General features: G+C 34.9%; 5 protein-coding genes across 5 annotated transcripts; 2 read left to right on the top strand and 3 right to left on the bottom strand.

The window, feature by feature from the left end:
- The first annotated feature begins 177 nt into the window (after nucleotides 1-177).
- Nucleotides 178-997, top strand: Lamtor2 (Late endosomal/lysosomal adaptor, MAPK and MTOR activator 2). Its single transcript, XM_053752118.2, has 2 exons — nucleotides 178-387; nucleotides 545-997. Exons 1-2 carry the CDS (start codon nucleotides 320-322, stop codon nucleotides 852-854), a joined length of 378 nt encoding a protein of 125 aa, XP_053608093.1. The 5' UTR covers nucleotides 178-319; the 3' UTR covers nucleotides 855-997.
- Nucleotides 998-1,828: 831 nt separating this feature from the next.
- On the bottom strand, nucleotides 1,829-4,275 carry Mys45A (Mystery 45A). The gene has a single exon (XM_053752097.2). The coding sequence runs from the start codon at nucleotides 4,131-4,133 to the stop codon at nucleotides 1,977-1,979; it is 2,157 nt and encodes a 718-aa protein (XP_053608072.1). The 5' UTR covers nucleotides 4,134-4,275; the 3' UTR covers nucleotides 1,829-1,976.
- A 719-nt stretch (nucleotides 4,276-4,994) lies between these two features.
- LOC128673929 (uncharacterized protein) lies at nucleotides 4,995-8,828 on the top strand. The gene is made up of 6 exons (XM_053752103.1): nucleotides 4,995-5,185; nucleotides 5,279-5,560; nucleotides 5,840-5,991; nucleotides 6,834-7,037; nucleotides 7,199-7,436; nucleotides 7,710-8,828. Exons 1-6 carry the CDS (start codon nucleotides 5,119-5,121, stop codon nucleotides 7,811-7,813), a joined length of 1,047 nt encoding a protein of 348 aa, XP_053608078.1. The 5' UTR covers nucleotides 4,995-5,118; the 3' UTR covers nucleotides 7,814-8,828.
- A 731-nt stretch (nucleotides 8,829-9,559) lies between these two features.
- LOC128673924 (translation factor GUF1 homolog, mitochondrial) lies at nucleotides 9,560-14,211 on the bottom strand. The gene is made up of 11 exons (XM_053752098.2): nucleotides 14,032-14,211; nucleotides 13,763-13,952; nucleotides 13,289-13,411; nucleotides 12,527-13,040; nucleotides 12,072-12,282; nucleotides 11,582-11,713; nucleotides 11,140-11,255; nucleotides 10,622-10,854; nucleotides 10,070-10,198; nucleotides 9,893-9,976; nucleotides 9,560-9,701 (listed from the first exon to the last, which is right to left on the bottom strand). Exons 1-11 carry the CDS (start codon nucleotides 14,097-14,099, stop codon nucleotides 9,576-9,578), a joined length of 1,926 nt encoding a protein of 641 aa, XP_053608073.1. The 5' UTR covers nucleotides 14,100-14,211; the 3' UTR covers nucleotides 9,560-9,575.
- A 1,150-nt stretch (nucleotides 14,212-15,361) lies between these two features.
- Nucleotides 15,362-22,486, bottom strand: rempA (reduced mechanoreceptor potential A). Its single transcript, XM_053752094.1, has 11 exons — nucleotides 22,094-22,486; nucleotides 20,676-21,896; nucleotides 18,957-20,516; nucleotides 18,694-18,868; nucleotides 18,079-18,257; nucleotides 17,494-17,679; nucleotides 16,823-17,065; nucleotides 16,383-16,455; nucleotides 16,122-16,214; nucleotides 15,807-15,923; nucleotides 15,362-15,568 (listed from the first exon to the last, which is right to left on the bottom strand). Exons 1-11 carry the CDS (start codon nucleotides 22,238-22,240, stop codon nucleotides 15,474-15,476), a joined length of 4,089 nt encoding a protein of 1,362 aa, XP_053608069.1. The 5' UTR covers nucleotides 22,241-22,486; the 3' UTR covers nucleotides 15,362-15,473.
- Nucleotides 22,487-22,753: the final 267 nt, after the last annotated feature.

Raw genomic sequence — 22,753 nt, 5'->3', positions numbered from 1 at the left:
TTGTGTTTGTATGCATATTTATTTGCAATGTATTTTTTAAATGTTAAAATGCTTTGCCTGCCATGCTTGGATAGCATAGCACAGTGGTACAATATTTTTTATCATTATTCTCTGTTGAAAACAGAGAACATATTTACAACAAAAGTACATATTTCACTGTCACTGTAATGACACCGTCACTAAAATTCAAGTCAAGAAAGAAATTTATTTGGATGGTTTTGTACGATTTGGACTTTTTAATTTTGATTAGATTTCAACTTACATTGGATTTCCTTTGTTTTCAATTGTATGTGAAGAAACAAAAATAACAATAGTCATCATGTTAAAACCTAAAGCATTGACTCAAGTACTGAGCCAAGCGAACACCGGAGGCGTCGAAAATACATTGTAAATATTATTTTGAATTAATAAATTAAACTTCCTAGCGCAGGTCTGTTGTGCGTTCTAATTTTATGGGTATTCATTTATTCAATTGATCCTTTTAAGTTTAGTTGCTTGAGAAGATTTATTTGACTTTTACTACAGTATTTGTTTCACTTATTAGGCTGCTGAATCATCAAGGAGCACTATTGGCCTACTCTGGCTATAACGACAAGGATGCAAGGGTGACTGCAGCAATAGCTAGTAACATTTGGTCTGCATATGAAAAGCATGGCAGGAATGTGTTCAAAGAAGACAGACTCCATGTGATATTTGTTGACTGTGCAAATGGAAAAATTGCAATAACACAAGTTGCTAACTTGTTATTGTGCCTTTATGCCAAAGAGACTGTTGGATTTGGAATGTTAAAAGAAAAAATCAATGCATTAGCTCAATATTTAGAAGGACCTCTGAAGCAAGTTGCAAGTTCATAATAGTTTTGTGGTGTAATATTGAGTTCTACAATAGTGTAAGATTTGTATGCATATTGCCTCTCTCTGGTGGATTTGAAGCTGGTGCAAATTAAATATATATTTGCCTGAGTGGTAAGATTTATAACAGTTATGGGCAGTTTTTTATGTTAACAAATTTTAATTCAAATGATTTATCACTGTACGAGAGAAAGTTTTGTTATCAACAGCTACATTGTATATGATTATTATGTAAATATCAAGATAACAACTAGGTTCAAATACAAGAGTATATAAAAATATTTTTTTCTTATTGCCTTGTAACCTTGTAACTATGAATGACATGACATATATAAATTAAATTACCTACATTGTTTATGTTTACATATCTAGATTTATCATAACTGGCTCTAATTATGGTGAGCTCATATCTATCATGAAGGTTGTGACAATCTTCATGAAGCCAATCATGATGCATATTATGTGTATGTGTGTGACATATAAACTTCACATACCCTTTTATTTTCATAGTAAGCAAAAGTCGCAAACTCTTGGCAAACACATTACTACTTCAGGCATAAGTGTTATGTATAAATAAACTGATACTAACAAAAAAGGATATACACACCACACACAAGTTCAATAAGTGGTGAAATATGATTTTACCAAAAAAGTATTTTTATTTAAAATGATTTATACAGAATTGTGAAAATACTGAAAAGATTTTTCCTGTTTGCTTTGGGCTTTTCTATAAAATTTTGTAAGCATTCTCCTTTGAAATACTTTAACATAAAAGATAAAATCAATGAACAACTAGCAATTTTATAGCAAATATTTTAATAATAACAAAACTTATATACAGGGTGATTTCTTACACATTGGCATTATTTTGTCTACATGCTCAGTCAGTCGATGGTACTGAACAACTTTTCGTGTAGAAGCAACCTTGATATTGCGAAAAAAAAAATCTGCTGATCCATATATTATCCACAACTTAGATATTTAATTTTGTATAGAACAGCAGATTTTTTTTTCGTGTTTATGGAGTTACTCCCATTACTCCTATAATAAAAGTTGTTCGGAATCATGCACTGCATGTAGACAAAATATTGCCAATGTATAAAAAGTCAACCTGTATAAATAGTCTTATTTCATTTTCTTTTGCTTTATAAGATAATTTCTAAAAGCAATTTGTTTGTCTTTAAATGATCTCTTAACTTTTCCCTTAGCTTTATGTTTGACCATCTGATAACTTTTAGTCTTGCGTTTTTCTCTGTTAGTCTTTGAACAGTGGATGTTCTTCCTACGATCTTTGTATCCAAATTTATCTCTTTCTTCTCTACCTTTCATAACAGTTTCTAGTCTAGCACTTTTATCATGTTTTCTTTTTTTATGAATATTTTCAATTGCAGATAGTTGCACAAGTTCACCTTCTTCATTTTCTTCTTCAGTAATGATTTTGCGTTTTAATCCTTTTACATGTTTTTTAGCTTGTGCTGATTCAATTCGTTTAAAGTCTTCATCAGTGAATATTGTTTCCATAGCAATTTCTCTAGCATGTTTTGTTTTTTCTTCATTTTCTTGTGCAGTATAAGCTTTATGTTTTGCTTTTAAAACTTTTGTACTATTGTTAGTATCTATTGTTGCAATCTCTTTATCCCCTTCACTTAGATTATCATCATCTTTACTTTCATCTTCATCACTCTCATCTGATTTGTTTGAATCTTCATCATCACTATCTGTAGATATTTCTACCTCAGAATCAGAAGATGCAACATCTATCCACTCATCACTGTCAGAATCATTACTTTGTTTCTGTTTTTTTCCAGATTTTTTTTTAGATTCCATTGTTTCCTTTTCCAGCAATACTTCTGAGCCAGGTATATGGTCCTTTACTTCCATTTCACCATACTTTTTAGTTTTGATTTCTAAAGATGCTTCTGTTGGTCTTCCTCTATCTTTTTTATGTAGAAGTTCTGGCATTGACAGCCGGTATAGTTGAATTAATGATCTTGCAGCCATCATTACAGATTTTTCTTTATAATTTTTGTACTGTACTAGATCTCTGAGAAGGTCTTCATTGACAGCAAGTGGACATCTTGAACAAATCTCTCTGACTGCATTTAAACCAACCGCCATAACATCAGTTGAATTTCTTTCAGTTATAAAATTATTTGCTATGGCTTTCATGACAGGTTCAAGTACTTCAGGTGGCACAAGTTCGTGAGAAGCCTGTGCTGCAAATTGCAATATCCTTGTCACTTCTCTTTGATGAGGCATTAATAATCTAGCAATGAATGGATAGTAGTTAAACAAGAAAAGATTATGTAGTCCAATTAACCTTGATATGACATCTAATGTCATCAATTTTACTTCAAATCTTTCATTTGATGACTCCAGCTGCTTAAAAAGTTTCTCAGCAAAGCCTTGTGGGTTGTTGATCAAATGTAAAGCAGAGAAATTAAATGCAGGAGCTTTTTGCTTTTTCTTTTTCATTTTCTTTGCAATTTTTTTTACCTTATCAACCATTTTCTCCCTCTTTCGAGTCTTTTTATTAAATTTGTTTGATATCATTGTATCTCTGGGATCTATTTCATCATCACTGTCTGAATCTTCCTTCTCTTCTTCATCTTTCCCAAGGAAAAATTTCAATGACGCTACCATCACTTTTGTTACTTTAGAAAAGCAACCTATGTCAGCTATTATGTTAACTGTTTTATGATCATTCCAAATGTTTTTTTGATACAATTCAATTAGAATATCTATTGACAACTTAGCAGATCTTGCATCTGAGTCCCGTAGCATGGAAAATATAAAGTTCTGCAAGGTGGAGTTAAATTTCATGTCCTTATGTTTCATATTAATATTTTTAATATCTGTAATAATGTGTGTTTTCAGAAATTCTCTCAAAAATTTGTCTTGACATTTAAGTAACTGGAAAAATAATTCCAATAAATCAAATGGAGTTATGAAATTCTTGTTTCTTAGTAATATCAGACATTTGCAAAGCGAAAGTCTCATATCATTATGCAAGACTGTATTATGTCTCTTCAAAACATCCACAATTTTCTGTGGAAATAGTTTCATTTCATTGAGATAGCATTGTGCAACTTGGGCCAAAAACATAGCCTGTTCATCAAATTTTTTATTATACTGTGTTGGATTTAGATTGAAAATTTCCAATGTTGTTTCAAAGTGAGCTAACTGCTGATGAAATTCTTCTTTGTACGACGCTGGATCTCTTTTTATTAAATTTTGAAGCTGTGTTAAATTATTTGGTAACTGATTGTTATGACGCACCATCGTGATTCACAATGACTGTGACCTTTAATGACGAAAAATATATCTCCGCGTGTTCTAAATTCACAAAATATACCTATCTACATAGCAGAAAACCACGACTTGTTAAAATATAACCTCAATTTATAGGCAAGGTTGGTACTACCTGTGGTACTACGTAGAGTAGATTACTGACTAAACCATCAAATCAAATTGTGACAATGACAACTTGAAGGCTTGACAGATAGAAAAGAATAGTGTTGCACTTCAAAAATACAAAATAAACTGTTTGTCACCCCTTCAGGCATTATTTACTTGACGGATTTTTATGACACGGGTAGAAAATAACCTGGAATAACACATAGGCTCGGGGTGCAGCTAGCTAGTCATACATGATAATCGACTATTTAGCGAGACAAATGTTTTCAGATAAAGCATTTTGTAAATGTTGTTATATAGTCTAAGGTTTAAAATAATAAAACCAAATTAACCATCAATCGGGCTCGCCGTTCAACAAGACAGCAGCTTTACAAATCGCAGCTTGCAAAACTGCGGCGGCGGGCGATCGTCCACTGACGAGCTATATCCGACCCACTGAATCCATCAGAGCTGCGCTGTATATTACATTATCGATAGTTAGCTCGTCACGGTTAACTGAGAGTTTGGTACAGAATGAACTCCTATAGATATGATAATATGTATAGATATTATACTCCTATTCCTATTAGCTTTCTAATTAACGTAAACCATTTAAAAAAAACACTTGTGTTGAAGTTTGGAAAACGTAGGTAACTTTGTGTAGATGCACAGAAAAATATACACAGGAGTGAAGTTTATTATTTCGTGTGTGTGTGGATGTGAATTAAAAAAACTAATGTCATGTCATTTGTCAAATTGCCGCAAAGTGCGATGAATGATGGTGAAGTAAAAATAAATTGATAAATAAAAATTATTTTCTAGTGTGTGTGTACATGTATGATTTTTAAATTACTATCAAAAATTGTTCGCCATGAATTTGTCGGAAGAAAATAATTTTGGTAATGGCTTATTATACGTCGGATTTAATCAAGATCAGGGTAAGTAGTGCAAGGTGAAGGTGTCTACATTGTTTTCCTTTACTTTCAAGAAAACGGTTACTGTTATATGATAATATATCAAATTTTCTTTAGGCTGCTTCGCGTGCGGAACGGAGAATGGATTTAGAGTGTTTAACAGTGACCCATTGAAAGAAAAAGAACGTCAAAATTTTGCAGAAGGCGGCCTGTCTTACGTAGAAATGCTATTTCGTTGTAACTACATGGCTCTTGTTGGTGGTGGGAAAACGCCCGTGTATCCACCTAATAGAGTCATAATATGGGATGATTTAAAGAAAGATTCTGCTATATCACTTGATTTCAACAGCCATGTCAAAGCTGTAAAACTTAGAAGAGACAGAATTGTTGTTGTTTTGGGTGAGTGAACTGAATTTATTTGTTATTTAATGTGTATTATATTAACAAAAAAGTGGGCATGCCATTTGCCCAACAAAACAAACAAAAACAACATGTACAACAATGAAATACTAAATTACTACAAAATTACAATGGGTCTCCATGTATGTGGAAAACAGAATAATGACAACCTATGATGACAAAATATTTGATGTGGAAACATTTTAATTTTATTTCTTTTTTATACATTATACCCTGTGTATAAGGATATACCTACTACCAAAATATTTATTTTTACAGAAAATCTGATAAAAGTATACACATTTACTGCACAACCACAGATGTTGCATGTTTTTGAAACATGTACGAACCCCCGAGGATTGTGTGTTGTTTGCCCAAATAGCAATAATGCTTTGCTAGCTTACCCAAGCCGCAAAACTGGTCATGTCCAAGTAAGTTACTTCTCAAAATTGGGGGATTGGGAAGGAGTATGTTAGTGGATTTAAGTGTTTATGTTAAAGCTCTTAGGTAGATACCCAAACACACACAAAGGTAGATATGTTAGGAAGATGTCTTATACACTATTTAGTCTGAATTGAAAATAAACAGGTTATTTTGTGGCAAATCAGTTCAATTATCAATTTGTTACTTGTAATCACTTCAAAACAAAAATTCATAATTGTATTTGTACATTTGTCAACATTTATTTTGAAGGCCTTAAATGTTCCATTACATGTTCCATGAAGCTATAACTGAATATAACAGTAATAATATAAGAGAAAGTAGGATATTGCATAAATTATTATGCATAGATGATAAAGTAAGAGACTGAATAATATTAATTTCTTTATTTGAATAGGTATGCATGCCACTAAATATTTTTATGTTCAAGATGAGATAAAATGGCTTTTGTATATAAAAGTCTGCCATTACATTGGACCACTACTGGACCTATTTTCAATAATTTAATGTCAATACAAGTAGTTAAATGTAGGTTTTTTAAACTACAATCCCCGAACAACTGTAATTGGGTGTGGAGTTTGTATGATAAGTACCAAAGATACCTTGTCCCTGGCGAAGCCATGGGCAAAAGATTTCATAGATTTAAAGTAAGTAAAGATTGTAGTCTGGTCCAGGACAAATGGCAAAGGGGGTGTAGAGTGCGGAAGCGACCCCCCTCCCCCAATAATTTCCTCTAAAATCTTGTTTAGGATTCTCCAGAAGAAATGAATTTATAATGCACTTTATTGTCTACTGACTATTCATTTATGTTGACTATTCATTTTATTTTTAGTTGGTGGAACTAAGTAGTCATGCAAGTACCAGTTCTGCTCCAGAAGGTCACCTTATCACTGCCCACGAGGCTCCACTCAGTTGCCTTGCTCTGAATGTTGGTGGTACAAGACTCGCCACAGCTTCAACTAAAGGAACACTCATACGGGTGTTTGATACCGTCACTGGGCAAAAGCTAGCTGAGCTAAGACGTGGTGCTCATCAGGTTAGACAGACTTAACATATCTGGAAATTTTATGACACAGTGATAAATATTTTTGATTTTCTTTTTCCATAAATTCAATCTAGCATCAGCCAGTTTGATTACATATTTACCTTTATTTATTTCTTATGCTATTATTCTTTATTGAATTTTCTGTTTTTCAGGCAACTATATACTGTATAAATTTTAATCATACAAGCACAAATTTATGTGTAACATCTGACCATGGCACAGTGCATGTGTTCAGTCTCGAAGATGAGAAACTGAACAAGCAGTCCAGCTTAGCGACTGTCAACTTTTTACCAAAGTACTTCTCTAGTAATTGGAGCTTCTGCAAATTCACCATTCCAAATGGCCCGCCTTGCATCTGTGCATTTGGTGTTGATAAAAGTTCTATTATAGGTGAGTATGCCTTCTTGAAACATTTTTTGTTGTTCTTGCTTTGGAAAGCATGTTGTAACTATAGGATAACATAATTCAATACAAGAGGATAAAAATTCTTATAACCTCGAGGATCTTAAACTCAATAGATGTGTGTGTGTACCTATGTCTTTTAATTTAGCAAAAGTGCATCAAAATTAATTTAGAAAATTACATGTGTAAATGAATGTCTTTATTCATTATGAGGTGTGTAAATAGTGATAATGTATTTTAATTCAAAATTATTTTTTGCAGTTATTTGTGCGGATGGTTCATATTACAAATATAAATTCAATGAAAAGGGAGAATGTACCAGGGATGTGTATGCCCAGTTTCTGGAAACATCTGAAGACAGATAAATTTCATATTTTGGTATTGAATGACGGAATACGGGAATTAGCTACAATACGTTAATTTCCATAATGACTTGGCACTGAAGCCTTGCTTTTAATTTCTCACTCTGATTATGCAGATTGTTCAGTCTTCTAATAGTTTTTATTCCGATTTAAAAAATAATACATTTTATTTTGTGGAATTAGAGTGAGAATTTATGAAGGAATTTGCCTGTTGCCTTAAGACCACAGCTTCATGTCGCTCATAAATTTATTACAACGACATTGATTACGTCGGCCTTTTACGAGCAGGTCTGAGTGCTAGGTGTAGTGGATACAGATTTGTTACAATCTAATTTTAAGCAAATTTTATAACTATATCAGGAAAAAATAATGTCTGTCATTGTAATAATATTATTGTTATATCGCCGTAGTCTTATTAGTATCTAGCGATCTCAAAATTTCGCTTCATTATCAGTATGACTGAATTTTAGAATAAAAATTCGATATACATTTACGTTTGTTATACATATAATGTGAATAATAATATTATTGTGTTTTTGGTTAAAGTAAAAAAATGTGACAAAGTAAAATGAAGTTAAATATTTAAAAATATTGTAAAATATACTATATCAATTTATAAGAGAAATCATACATTACAATGATTTACATAGTTTTTTCTTCAAAATTAATGTCGATTGGAATTTTGTGAAAGTTGATCATGTTCGGTTGTCCTGTTTCATTGAATATGATAAGTTCCATGAATAAGTCTTTTGAAGGTTTGGTCTATATAAGTTAATATCCAACATATTATTTTGAAATATTTAATACATTCAAACAATTCAGAGATTAATAAAATTGTTCCAATTTGTTTTTACATAGATGGGCAGTATTTTTGTAAACTTATTAAGAAAAATCTACAAATTGTAATTATACTGGAAATTAAAATATTGACTGAGATTGCCAAAGAATTTCCCGAATGATTATGATGTTGATGTAATAAATTGATATTGCCAATAATGAAGTAAAACATTCAATTATATACATACACTCTTATTTAAATTTCCCGGGGTTTCGAGGCATTTCAAATATGCTGAACTTTTATTAGTTCAGCAATATATTAATATGCTAACACATTCTACTTCTGTGAGGAGTGTGTTCGGATATAATCTAGTTCTGTGGATATACGGCGTGTTCAAGTTCAAAGTAAAAACTGACAGGACTATTTTATTAATAGAACACGGAATACACATAGCTGTTAATTGGCTTGCAAACTCAATTATAAAATAAACTTGTTGTGATGTCTGTAATTTTACTTTTTTTTAGGTGTGCTGTACTGATTTCCATAAAAAAGTTTGTTAAAAATTAGTTTACCATTTATTTAGTAGAGGTAAAATATAAATGAAAAGCTAGGCATTCCTTTGTAGGTATGTTTTTAACTAGATTACTGAACTGAAATTATTCTTATTATTTAAAAATATTGCTTTTTAAATTATCTAAGTATGTAGTTTTTGTGATGTTAACCATACAATGACCCTATACATATAATCATCAGCATTTTTAATAAAACTATTATATTTTTATAAATAAATAGTATTATTTAATGTATAATCCAAAGTTCGCAGATTTCCATGCCTATATTAAAAATGTGAAAGTTTGATCCTGGGCACCGACGCTCAGTGGCCGGTTATAAATGTGAAAGTCTATTTCATTGTTAGTCCTTATGGATTGGGGTGAAGCTAGTTGTCTATACTCATAAATAAAACTTACTAGTTTCCAGCTTTCCAATTTATTTTTTCAATACATCAATGAAGGTATTTCTTGGAATTTTAATGTTTGCGACGCTTCGCATCTTCTTTTTGCCCTCTGCTTGTTGCTTTAGTAACTTTTTTCTGCGTGTCACATCACCACCATACTGGAATGAAAAAGAAAACGTTTTTAGTCATCATTCATGTAATTATATAATAATATAACTAATGAGCCAGTTTGTTTAGATGTGAATGAACAAGAAAAATCTTTCTCTTCAAAAATATAGATAGGTGTAGAACCTGACAAGAAGATGAGAGTGACATCTGCACCGTTTTTTTAAATCACCTAGGTACTAACCAATTTTGCTGTAACATCCTTCCTAAATGCTTTCAATGTTTCTCTTGCAAATACTTTCCCACCGACTACCGCTTGAATGGCGATCTGTAAATGAAAAAGTATATATTTTTAATTTGTTTAGAATCTGTAACACATATTTATTTCCTTACAAAAATATTTATCGTGTAACATTCTTACCTGCACCATTTGCCTTGGTATCATTTCCTTCAACTTCTCAGTGAGTCTCCTGGCGTTGTATTCTAATCGGCTGACGTGAACTATAGTGGACAGTTCATCGACCATTACTCCATTCAGTAGAATATCCATCTAGAAAAAAAGAAATGTTTTTTACTTGCTTATATTTAGTTTCACCTGTCCCGATGTTAGTCTATAACCAAATGTTGCAAGTTGAATTTCACCTTCCGCTTGTTATACAGAGCTGACATTTTCTACGTCGCTTCATTTTCTATGACAATGCATTTATGATAAGCATGATCTGATGGTGCACCGCAAGGATCGGTTCTCGATACTTTTTAAAATTTAAAGCTATATCTAGCCTCACACAATTATTTAATTTCTTAGCGTAAAACAAAAATTGATCTTGACAAATTATGCTAACATACATAAGGTTAGCAAATAGCAAACGAAAGAGAACAATATTTCATAATATCGTCGAGTCAACACACATAGTAGGATTATGTGCTATTTATTATTAATAAATATGATAAAATTTATAAATGGCGTACTCACCCTCACTAATGGGCTCGGATGAAATCCGTAGTCTTGGTAATCGAAACTGGCAAATCCAGACGTTATACTTTTGAGAGTATCATGGAAGTCTACCACGACCTCAGATAAGGGCAATATGAACTGCAACATCGTCATTTTGTCATCCACAGCGTTGGAGGGCAGCGGCGTACCTCGTCTATCAATGCACAAAGTGGTCACTGATCCGATATACTCTACAGGGGTTATAATTGTACCTGGAACGCAAAATGAATTCTTCTTAGGTGTATATTTATTAACTTTATTACAAAAAAACTATTGTTTTGTTACTATCGCACTTCAAAATGTTTTAAGTTGACAGAAAGAGACAAAACATATTTTAGCTTAAAGGACAATTTAATTTTTTTCATGAACAACAGGGTAGGGCCAAATATATTTTTCTACCAAATATAATGAATACTAACTAAACAATCTATGTGTCTTTTATAGAAAGTTGTGCAACAATACCTATAACAACCTATAATATACCTATAATACCTTACCTATAACAAAAGGTTCATAATATTCTTCTATATTGTTTGAATCAGGTAACATTAAAGGATTTGTTATTAGAATTTCATCACTTTTATAGTGTTTTTTCAACTTTGATCCTATGATTCTGTAAAATAAATATATATTTAAAAAAGCAATTAGCAACAAAGTCTCTAGGAAAAAAGTTTGAATTTTATTAATTTTAAATCAACAGTTTCAGGGTTGACTAGTTCAATTTTTATTCATTAACAGTGCAATATCCATACCTACTTTCGAATTACGAGAAAATGTGTTTGGTTATTTTTCTTTCACGATCTTCTTCAATTCGGATTTCTTCGAGTCAGAATGACTATTCTTTCACAATGAGATAGGGCATTAAAATCAAAGTTGTCCTTTGGGTGGAGAGTGACAACAGCTAGTAAATAATATATGAATGTAAATTAAATTACTTACTTAACCTTATAGGGCACGGAGGGTGCCGTTAGAATAGCTTCAGCTTTATATTCTTGTAAGAGACGCTGCGTGAACACATCAAGATGTAACAGCCCCAGAAAGCCGATGCGCCAACCTTGGCCCAACGCTGGACTGAAATTGTATTTAACATTGTCATCTATTAGACACGAATCTATTTAGGGAATATGTTAATAACTAGGTCATTGGTTACTCAGTTTCATCTAAGATTTGAAGTACACTTATTAGCCTAATTTTGTAAGACAGCAGTTCTATCTATCCGTTTATATCCATACTAATATTGTGAAAATGTTGGAATTTGGAAAATTTGGAATCGTTATAGTTACTGACATTAATTAAAATAGGAACCGCGGATGGAGCTGCAGACAACAGCTAATTCTATATAAGTAGCCAAAACAAAATAATTTGTGAATTTTTTAATAGCATTCATTATATAGATTGGTACTGAAAGAATTTAAACTTTCAATAGTACCTCGAATCAGGAGTTACAGAGACAGCAGAGTCGTTTAAGGCCAATTTCTTTATTGCATCACTGAGCATTGTGTGTTGTGATTGGTCTGCAGGGAATACGCCGGCATACACCATGTGTCTTAATGGAGCCACTTCCTTTGCTTGGCCGCTCACAACATAGTCAGTTGACAGGAGCTGATCTCCGACAGAACCGCCCCCTCTGGGGCCGCAACCTGAAAGTTTAGATTAAATTAGACCAAATTTATTATGACATCAACATGGAAGTGGTAAATTTCATATCAGCAAATAATTTTTGATAACTGTTAAAATTTCACCCTATATGAAAAGTCAGACTTGGAATAAAAAGTCTTATATGATATGGGATAGTTTTTATTTAATTGTAGTATATGTACACAAAATATTTGAGATAATTATTACAAAAGATTTGATAATAAATTATGATCCAAGAAAACTTACCTACCATAACAACTTGGCCAGCAATAGCTTCTTGAATTGGTTCCTCATCAGGTCTCAAAAGCGCCAAGAACTTCACTGTGTGCTGTTTAAAATCTGACCTCCATTTAACAGGCTGCCCCACTTGCACTTTGCCAGTATGAATATATACCAGACACAAAACACCTCTATACTTATCATGCCACGTGTCAATGACATGAGCTTTAAATTGACCTCCGGAGTCCACAACGGGAGAGGGAATCCTCTCAATAACAGCTTCTAGGAGTTCCTTTACACCCCAACCTCTTTTGGCAGATATGCTCATGACAGTATCAGGGTCAATGTTGAATAGTGATTTCATCTGAGATTTTACATTTTCTGGGTTTGATCTGGGTAGGTCTACTTTGTTCAGTGTGGGTATAATGACCAGGTTATTCCTTTTAGCTAGGGAATGAACTGCAACTGTCTGTGCTTGAACACCTTCATTTGCATCCACTAATAAAATGACACCTTGACATGCTGTTACACTGCGAACCACCTGAAAGGCAAAATATATTTATCTATTTGTAATATTTAACTTTAATAATAAAAAAATCTGAATATCTACAAGTAGTAATTTGTTTTAAGTAATAACTTTTAATTATTGCAATCAATATCAACAGTAAAAATAAACAAGAAGTAGCATCAACAAAACTTTTTAAAAGGCCAATATAACAAAGCCCAGTCTAGTTTTTAAATAACCTCTTCACAAATAAATACAGTTTATTGACAACAGGTTTTACTTGCCTCATTTGAAAAATCAACATGGCCAGGCGTATCGATAAGATTTAGAAGATATGATTCTCCATTATGTGTATAGTTCAATGATGCTGTCACAGCTTTAACTGTGATTCCTCTTTCCCTCTCAACCTGTAAGTAAAGCCAGCAGTACATCATCAGTTTTACCCATGTATATTATATTATATATTAGTTTTAGCCTGAAGCATTGCCCATGTGATTTCGAGATAGGTACCTTATGTTACATTATTTAAAAAAAAAACAGTTGCCAGCAGCAAAAAGTTTATAAAAATCTCTCCACCCTCAAATTATCACCATACCCAAAAATAAATGTGAAAAAGGACAAACACATTTTCAATGGATTGGTATATTATCTTAATAATGCATGCCAATAAACAAATCAAATCTTACAATACCATTGTAATGTGAATCTTAGTCATAGGATGAGTTTTTAAATTAAAAAAATATATTTTTAAATTATACCTGTAACTTATCCAAAACCTGAGCATTTTTAGCTCCAGGTTTAATTACCCCAGTAATTTCAAGTAGTCGGTCGGCTAATGTACTTTTGCCGTGGTCGACATGAGCCACGATACTGAAATTCCTGATCCGTTTTAAATCCACCACTTTTCCCTGTTCGTCTGCGGAACTGTTCATTCTGCTTATTATACATCTAAAAGAAATAACTTTATTAAAGATCTATGATCAACATGAATTGATTTTGGGAAATAACTATAATAAAAGCAAATCACCTTTGATATTTTTTAAATGTATTCGTTAAATAAAGTTTGTTTACACTTCTTACACTATTAATAATCATAACTATTTCTCGTAACGTAATACATACAAATAATAAAACTAACGTAGCCCCACAACGTCCAAATGAAAAATAACCTCTAAACAAGTCAAACTAATCAAGTGACAAAATGAAAATGAAAACAGCTGATTGCAGTTTGATGTTCGTCAATAACTTTTTAATTTTCCAGCACAAAATAGAGGTTATAGAGCCGCAGTTGTTTCATTTACCTAATGAAAGGACATATATTATGCAAAGCTTAGCGCAGATGGCGGTACTGGTACAACTAAGGTACACAAACATTGCCAATGGCGGCAAAGGGCGCCAATTTTCAATATTGTTGCAGATTTACGACCAAAAATACCTTCTACGCAATCGTGGTGGGAGTTTAAAGGAAAAAGGAAGGATTAGTGGATTATTCTGAAAATAATAACACTATTTTAGGTTATCTTCTGCATTATTTGGTCAATTGTGGTCATAAACTGATATAAACTTAATTTTGACTGAAGATCTTACCTATATGAAGTCTATATTTTAAAAAGTCTTCACGTGTGAATTTGTTCAGAGCTTCTTTTCGACCATTACTAGCTCGAAAATTTTACAGCGTGAGGCGTATCCCATAGTTTTCGAAGATTTTTTATCTTAAGGAAAGCGATTTTTCCCAAAATTTCGGCACCCGAATATGCTACATTATTGTATATTTTCACAAACGAATGGTTACATAATGAAATTTGTGACTTGAATTTAATGATCTTATATCTGTGTATTCCACAATGACACTGAAATATTGTTCCATTTGGATTTTCAACATACACATAAATTCTATTTCTGATTTTATTTACCGAAATACGCGCGTGTGGTTCCCAACACAAATTAGGATCAATACACATCCTAATGTACTGTCCTGACCTTTAGATGAGCAACAAGAGAATTCCTAGGCAGTTGAAGTCAGGCAGGCGGATGGGTTTAAAACTTTAAATAGCAATCGAATCTTAATAACGTCGCTACGTGGTAGACAGAGCCAAGTGTATAGCGGGCTTATTTGTGGATTTGAGATTAGAGGTTGCTAACGAGCATTGTCCTGTATTGGTATTCTCCTATGAGAGGAATCTCCTGTATCCGATTGGGAAAGTAGACGGAACGTTCCAGGGGGGGCTTTCCCTTGGTTGACTTTTACAATCTGCACGAGATGAAAAGCATCTGGCACAAACTATGTTTTTCTTTCGCTCCCAGACCAGTTTGGACTCGTGATTATCAATGGTAATTTTTTAAAAAAGTACTATACGTTTTCTTGTAAAATAATTTTATTGCTAGGACGGAATAAGTTACAAATCACATACTATATATATCACTTACAAGTACTTACCTATTGAACTAATACGTCTAATTAACATAAAATTAAATTATTTCTTCTATGCTTTGTTCTGGGGAATCTGTAGATTGGCTTTCTACTTCTGGCTGTTTTTGTAAAGATCTCAGTTGCTGCTCGAATCCTGTTTATAAATAAATAAATAGTAAATAAATTATAATTATACTTTAGCGCTATAAAACATAGTATAAGCATAGTTACAAAATTTTATATCATGGTTTGAGCCAGACTGCAGTTATATGATGAATGGTGAAAGAATTTTGGAAATTAGTGTAGTGGCTCCGAAGATTACCCCATTACATACAAACTTACACTTTCTCTAATATAAGTGTAGATGATGTGGCGCTCATAGTCATACATACGTGTAGCTTCAGGATGGTTGTGGGCGTATTGTAGCATCAATATCAACACTTTTTCCTCTGTGATCAGCCCAGCGCGGCCGGCGACAGCACGGAGTAATTGCTGCCCGCTCATCACTCCTGAACATTTACAATACAATATATATATATATATATATATATATATATATATATATATATATATATATATATATATATATATGAAACCTAGCTAAAAGTATTTACTATTTATGAAACCTAGCTTAAACTTATTATACATAGGCTTAGTTCTTGTGAAATTAAATAAAGATAAATACTTTATAACTACGAATTAATTACCAGTATTCATTTCACCAGATTCTAAAGTCTTCTTTACATCTAAATATCTCTTGACTAGTGTGCTTTGTTCCTGTAGCGCCACAGTTTGGGATCCTAAAAATAATTAATTACATATTAATCCATGTGTCACTATTGTGTTAACAATATTACCATTATAAACACATGAAAAATTTATGAATTTTGGTAAAACAAATTTTTGTCTTAAAAAATATACGATTTTTAAAACAGAGATACTTATCAGAAAAACATTAAAATTCTAACCCGAATCAGGATCTGATGATTTTGATAGACATTTTGCAGCTTCTTTCAAAGATTCCAGTGCCTTTTCATAGTCCTGACGAAAAAAAAATGGTTTAAAATATATAATGGTTTAGTATATATATATATATATGTTTGTATGTAGTGAGTGCGTGTTAAAAAAAGTTCTCTCGTTCGTTCGTTTCATAGCCCACTGCTACCATCAATATACGTATTTGTTGGCAATATTATGGAGTACCATTGCTATTTTCACCCACACTAACTGAAAAATCATCAACCAGAGTGCAGGTTCCTTCACCGAAAGAAAGTGACTATTCCACTTAGACTTTGGCGCACTCAAAGTGAAAGGTGACCAGTTTGACATACATCACGAGGATCCAAACTGAGTTAACTACAAAACCACCATCGGTCGGTGAAATAGGTGTGAATGTTAATAGTCTCACATCAAACTGTTCTACTTGGACATTGGCGCACTCAGCGTGGAAGGCGGCCAGCTTGCCGTAGACCTTGGCCCTGGTGTAGAAGTGCACGATGTGCCGCGCGAGGTGCGGGCGGTCGCGCCAGGCGGCGTGGCGCCGCAGGTAGTCTGCAGCCATGAGCTGCGCTGCGCGGTCGCGTGTCGCCGCCGCGAACGTCGCTATGCGCTCCGCGTCGCCCGACCGCATCAGCCAGCGCATTGCGCCCGCCTGAAGTAACAAATTATATATTCGACTTTGCATTACACTAGCGGTTCGTGCCGGCTTCGCTCGGGTTAATACACAATGTATTATACATCTAAACCTTTCTCAGGAATCACACTATTGATAAAAAACCAAATGAAAATTCGTGCAGTCGTTTTTAAGTGTATCGCAGATAAATAGACGCGGCAGAGGAGTTTGTTTCATAATACGTAATGATAAATCATTTATTAATGTCAATGTAATGTTATTAAAGTCAACTAGCATACTAGCGCCACTACCTAGTATGCTAGTTGACATACTAGGCAGTGCCTATTAACAATATTTTTTATTTCTTAGAAAAAAATAAAAAATATTTTGTATTCATCAGCCAATAGCGGACGCGTATTTACGCGGCGTGCTATGATCGGTTATTAAAGTGGTAGAACTGTAACTACCTTGTCCCCAGCCGTGGCCCTATGCCTGGCGGCCTGGTGGTAGAGCCCCCGCGCGCCCAGCACATCGGCCAGCCGCCGCAGCAGCGCGTCGCGCCCGCTCGTGCCCGCCGGCGCGGCCAAGCGCTCGCTCAGCTCCTCTGTCAGCTGGGTGTCGGATTGCTCCACGATGTCTAACGCTTCCTCGTACTTAAGTAAGAACAAGATTAATGTTATTGTCTCTGTTTGCAATTCCACATAAGCGTCAATTTCATATTTTTATTTAGTAGCAAAAACTAAGAACTTTTTGATGCATGGTATATTGCTATCTGTTTCATTTGTGGCTTCTTCTTCTTTTTCATTTCATTTATGTATTACGAGTACTATACCTAGGTATAACGTATATTTACACTGCGTAAGGAGAGGTCGGGCAACAGATGAAAGCGATAGCGATAATAATATGTACTTTGCACCATAAAGTTGTCACGCGCTCAACACATCCGCCAACAGCGGCATTCTCTACGCAATGTAAAATTAACATAACATTTACATCGACGTCTATCCTAGTTTGTCGATAGTGTGTATCCGGGATAAGAAATGAACACATACCTGTCCGGCAGTGGCCAGCAGCGCGGCGGCGTGCTCGTGTCGGTCGGCACGGCGGAGATGCGCGGCGAGCGTGCGCGCCAGCTCGGGCTCCACGGCCGTGCCCAACGACTCCACGGCCGACACCATCGCGCCCGTGTCGCCGCTGCTCAGCGCCAGCTTTAGCGCCATGTGCGGCTTGCCTGTACACATTATCATTGTACAGCCAATGTCAAGCATGCTATGCGCGCGCACACTCCCTTGGTTTTCCAACTAGCCAATGAATCTTTGATAGGTATATTGATATAAAACTGTTTTGTGTGCTTAAATAAAGTAATATTTTAAAATTCTATATGGCACAGATGGCATTTTGCAATCGATAGAGTTGCGTGAAACTGATATTAAAGTAACGGGACTAATGTTGCTGACGTTTTAACGACTTTACAGTCGCCGTGTTCTCTGACAGATTGTAGTATTTACGGTATGAAGTTAGATGCAGTTTCCCATCAATCACATTAAATACTGAACCGAACAAAGCGCGTAAGCTAAAACACTTTTTTCTAAAACTGTGACCGTATGTTTTTCAAAATTTCCAAGCCTACATTATGTTACATTCGGCACAATAAATGATTAACATACCAGCTTTCTGATATGCTGCTATCGCTCTTTCGGCCTGGCCCGCATTCTCGAGTATGAAGGCGGCGTGCAGCGCATGCGCAGAGGACGCAGACCCCGCGCGCCACACGAGGTTCCACGCGCTTGCTTCAGCAGCCACGCGGATGGCAGATGATATGGCACCACATTTTATATACATCTGAAATAAGACCAAGACCATAAAGTTGGGTCATTTGTGTCCCTAAAGTATGAAAACTATTATTATTACAACAGATATAATTAGTTACCTTGACCGCAGTTTCAGTCTTATCTGGGTGCATTTCCAAATAACGCGCCATTTGATATAAAGAAGACGGATTCTTCTCACACAATTTTTCAGCTTCTTCTATACGGTCCATATGACATAAAAGACGAGTTTGTTCTCCAAAGTCATTAGCACGAGCATAAGATTCCAAAGCCCCGTCCATATCTCCAACGCTTTCGAGATAATGTCCCCACCATGTTATGAGAGCGACGTCATTAGAAGTCGCAACATATTGAGCTAATATTGCGGCTTGGCCTTGAGCGATCAACATTCTCGGGACATGGGGCACCAAAGTTCCAGCACTTTCGAATAGTTTTAAAGCTGGACCTGTTTCTCCATTAGCCCAAAGAACTTTAGCCAATTTATGCTGAGCGCTTTTTATAAGCAGTATGTTTTCGCCTTCATCAGTTCCATTGGTGATTTCATTTAATCCTCCTTCTTTTGCAGATATCAGTCTGGTCGTTAGGTCTGGACGTTCCGCCTGCCTAAACAAGTTTTCTGCTTCTTCTATCAAGCCAAGATTCACGGCCAGCACGGCAATTTTACAAGTGTCATCCAAATTATTATCATTCATTGCTTTACGCATCATAAGAGCACCTTTGATGTTTCCCATTTTACCTAGGCATACCGCCCCAACGTCAGGTCTCTTGCGCGATACACATACTTTCGCCAAACTGTCCCAAATGATAGATCCTTTACTCCCTGATATATTTGTTCCCACAACAACGGCTTTCTCTAAATGACCGGTAGTCATATAGTATAAAAAATCTAATACTTGACGGGTATATACTGGATCAGATTCATTTCGGCCTTCAAATTCACGCATCAAGATCTTCTTCAGATTTTGTTGCGACAAAATAACAACATTGGGGGCTTGCACATTGCATAACATAAAATCCGACATGAAATATTCTTCTGATGATATACACCAATTTTTGTACTCATACAGATTGCCTTCATGGCAGAAAAATAGGTGAACCTTATCTAAATCCGCTGATCTCATATGAACAGCAACCACTCTGGGGTCATTATTATCCCATAATATTGCTATGGGGACACTTTGATATGGAGGACTTGAATTATCAGACATAAGTGAATTAGTGATGACATCATTAGCAACATCCCAAAGGTAAAGCCTAGGATCTGGTGCAAGGCCCGCATTGGCTATGCTCAAACATATATACCTGCCAGATGAATTCACTGACGCCCTCATTACTTCTCCAAAATCCTCTATCATTTGATAACAATTTTTCGGAGGATATGGCATTCTAAGGCCCTTTTTAGTGATTTCAGCTAACTTCAACGTGCCATCCATTGTTGCAATAACAATAAATTTATTTGTGTTTGTAATGCCTATTGGTTCTCCTTCACCTTCAGAACTTGGGAGTATACCCAAACTGTTCCCTGTGATGGTATAACATTCAATATGAGGATTAACAATGCCTATAAGAACATCATTGTAGATGATAAGAACATCTGTTTTCCATGAAAAACTTCGAATGAGAGAAAACTTTGTGTCAATTTCTTTGCTGCACATCCAAATCTAAAAAAAAATGCCTATTTAAAAAAATCATATGAGTTCAGAGTTCAGAAAGCTTAATACACTAAAATTAAGTACCTAGGAATGTATGTGGCAAGGTAGCAAAGCAGAATAAAATTTTTAAAACTATCTCTTTCTTGATAAAATATGGAAATTATTTACCTGCACTTCTTTCCCATCTCCCAATGCCACATATTGATCTTTGAAAGCAAAAGCCTTGACAGTAATAGTTGTAGTAATACTTGAGGAGATATTATTTTTATTACAGATAGCAATTTCATTGGCAGACTTCTGTACCATCCACACATTTGATGAATAGCCCCAACAAACAGGTTGTTCCCGTAGAATAAAAGCACTAGTTATACAATTAACATGAAGGAGTGGATTCATTAGACCTTCTGAACCCCAGGTAACATCTTTCACTGTGCCTTTGATTGAAGTGCTACTTATAAGTTTCCATTGGTTTCTGTGATCTCTCCTCCACAAATACAAATTTCCCTGTGCTGTCCCACAACAAAGAGTATCACTCAAATTGCAGTAACAAATACTAGTAAAGATATCTCCTGTGGCAATCTCCTCTTTCTCATTAGGTAGAGCATCATTATCTCCAGTCTCACTATCCCACACTCTGATAAGTTTTTCTCCAGTAATAACTGCTACATTATAGTTTCCGGCTAGCACTATGCATTGACCGTTTCTGGAGGCCATTCTAACATGAGTATCAGTTGTCAAAGAGCCATCTTCAGCTGTGATGAACCTTGTGAGACTCAAAGCTCCTCCAGATTCCCATGCAACCAGAAGATAAATACTGTTGATGACACCCATGAATATTATATTGCCAGGAGCATTGAGTACTTCTGAACAAGCTCCAGACTGGTCAATATACAAAATTACCCCATTATCCTGAGCAGCATAACAAGCATGATTGTCAGGTTGAGCACCTTCCCTCATTCGAGCTGTAGTGCGGGGTCTCCAAGCAGCAAGAGCATCTAGTGCATTTTCATCACCAGCAACAGCTGCCCGAGCGAGACCTCTGATTGAAGTTTCACTATTTGGTCGAGGAGTACAATATGTGACATGGGTTATAACATCACCAAGCTGATGATGAAAAGAAGTCAAGGGTGCACCAGATGCAGACTGCCAACCTGATAAAGAACCTGCAGCATCTGAAGCAAGGAGGCGTCCTCCGCCAATGCTGAAAGCAACAGTTGTAAGAGCGGCATTATGAGGTGCTTCTAGTCGCGCCCAGGAATATTCTAGCCAAATATATAGTTCTCCTCCATCCCATCCAACAACTAACAATCGTCTTGAAGGATGCCAGGCTAAAGCTGTAACTTGATTTGATAACAATGTAGGCCATTCACAGCCTTCCAATGCAAGTCCCTAAAAATAAATGTCTTTTAGAATGCGCCAGATTGCTGTAAAACAATGTTGCAAAGTAAAGTTTCATATAAAAATCTTGAAGCCAGTGGATGTCACATTATATATATATCAGGAAAATCTTATACTGGTAGGAGTACCTATCTAAACAAAAGGTGTATAGGTAGTTCACAAAAGTCAACATTTAAATAGGTACTTACATTTTCTTGAAATATTGTAACGAATCCACCTTTTTCTTGAGTATACGAACCAACTGCAAGTAGTGGAAGCGATGGGTGCCATGCCCCAACAGTGGATATTACATTAATATCAGAAAAAGTTAATTTAGTATCAATATATAACGTCATTATATTCGGCTGGAACTCTTACGTAGGTAGCAAGTTCCTTTATCTTTGAGATATATTATTTTATGAAAGAAAATTGAAAATATGAAACGAGAAACATAATAACACACCATTCCCATGGAAACGCAAACCTATTCAGAGAGTACATACCACAGAGTACTTTCTGGTACATACCGACCTATTTGCCGACCTACCTTTAAATTTATTTGTTTTTCATACCTGCTGTCAACCTGTGCTGCCAGATCAAAAATTCAATAGAGCATTCTATTAGCAAAAATACAAGAAAGTGTACTTATAAAACTATATTACTTAATTATTAACACGTAACGGAAATACACCAAAAGGTTGTTATTCGCGACGGCGGCCGTTTTTGAAAACGCGATCACAAATATATAAATTGTTCGTTTAGTAGGTAGTATAAGATAAGGGTATAGTAATTTAAAATCTAGGTGGGTAAATTTTACCTATCCTTATATTTTTCTTTGGTTATTGGCGGCGTACGTCAAGAAGGGAGCG

The sequence above is a fragment of the Plodia interpunctella genome, chromosome 11, assembly GCF_027563975.2.
Source record: "Plodia interpunctella isolate USDA-ARS_2022_Savannah chromosome 11, ilPloInte3.2, whole genome shotgun sequence".
Lineage (NCBI taxonomy): Eukaryota > Metazoa > Arthropoda > Insecta > Lepidoptera > Pyralidae > Plodia > Plodia interpunctella.
Note: the sequence above shows the minus strand (reverse complement) of the source record. Positions and strands in the feature narration are given on the sequence as shown.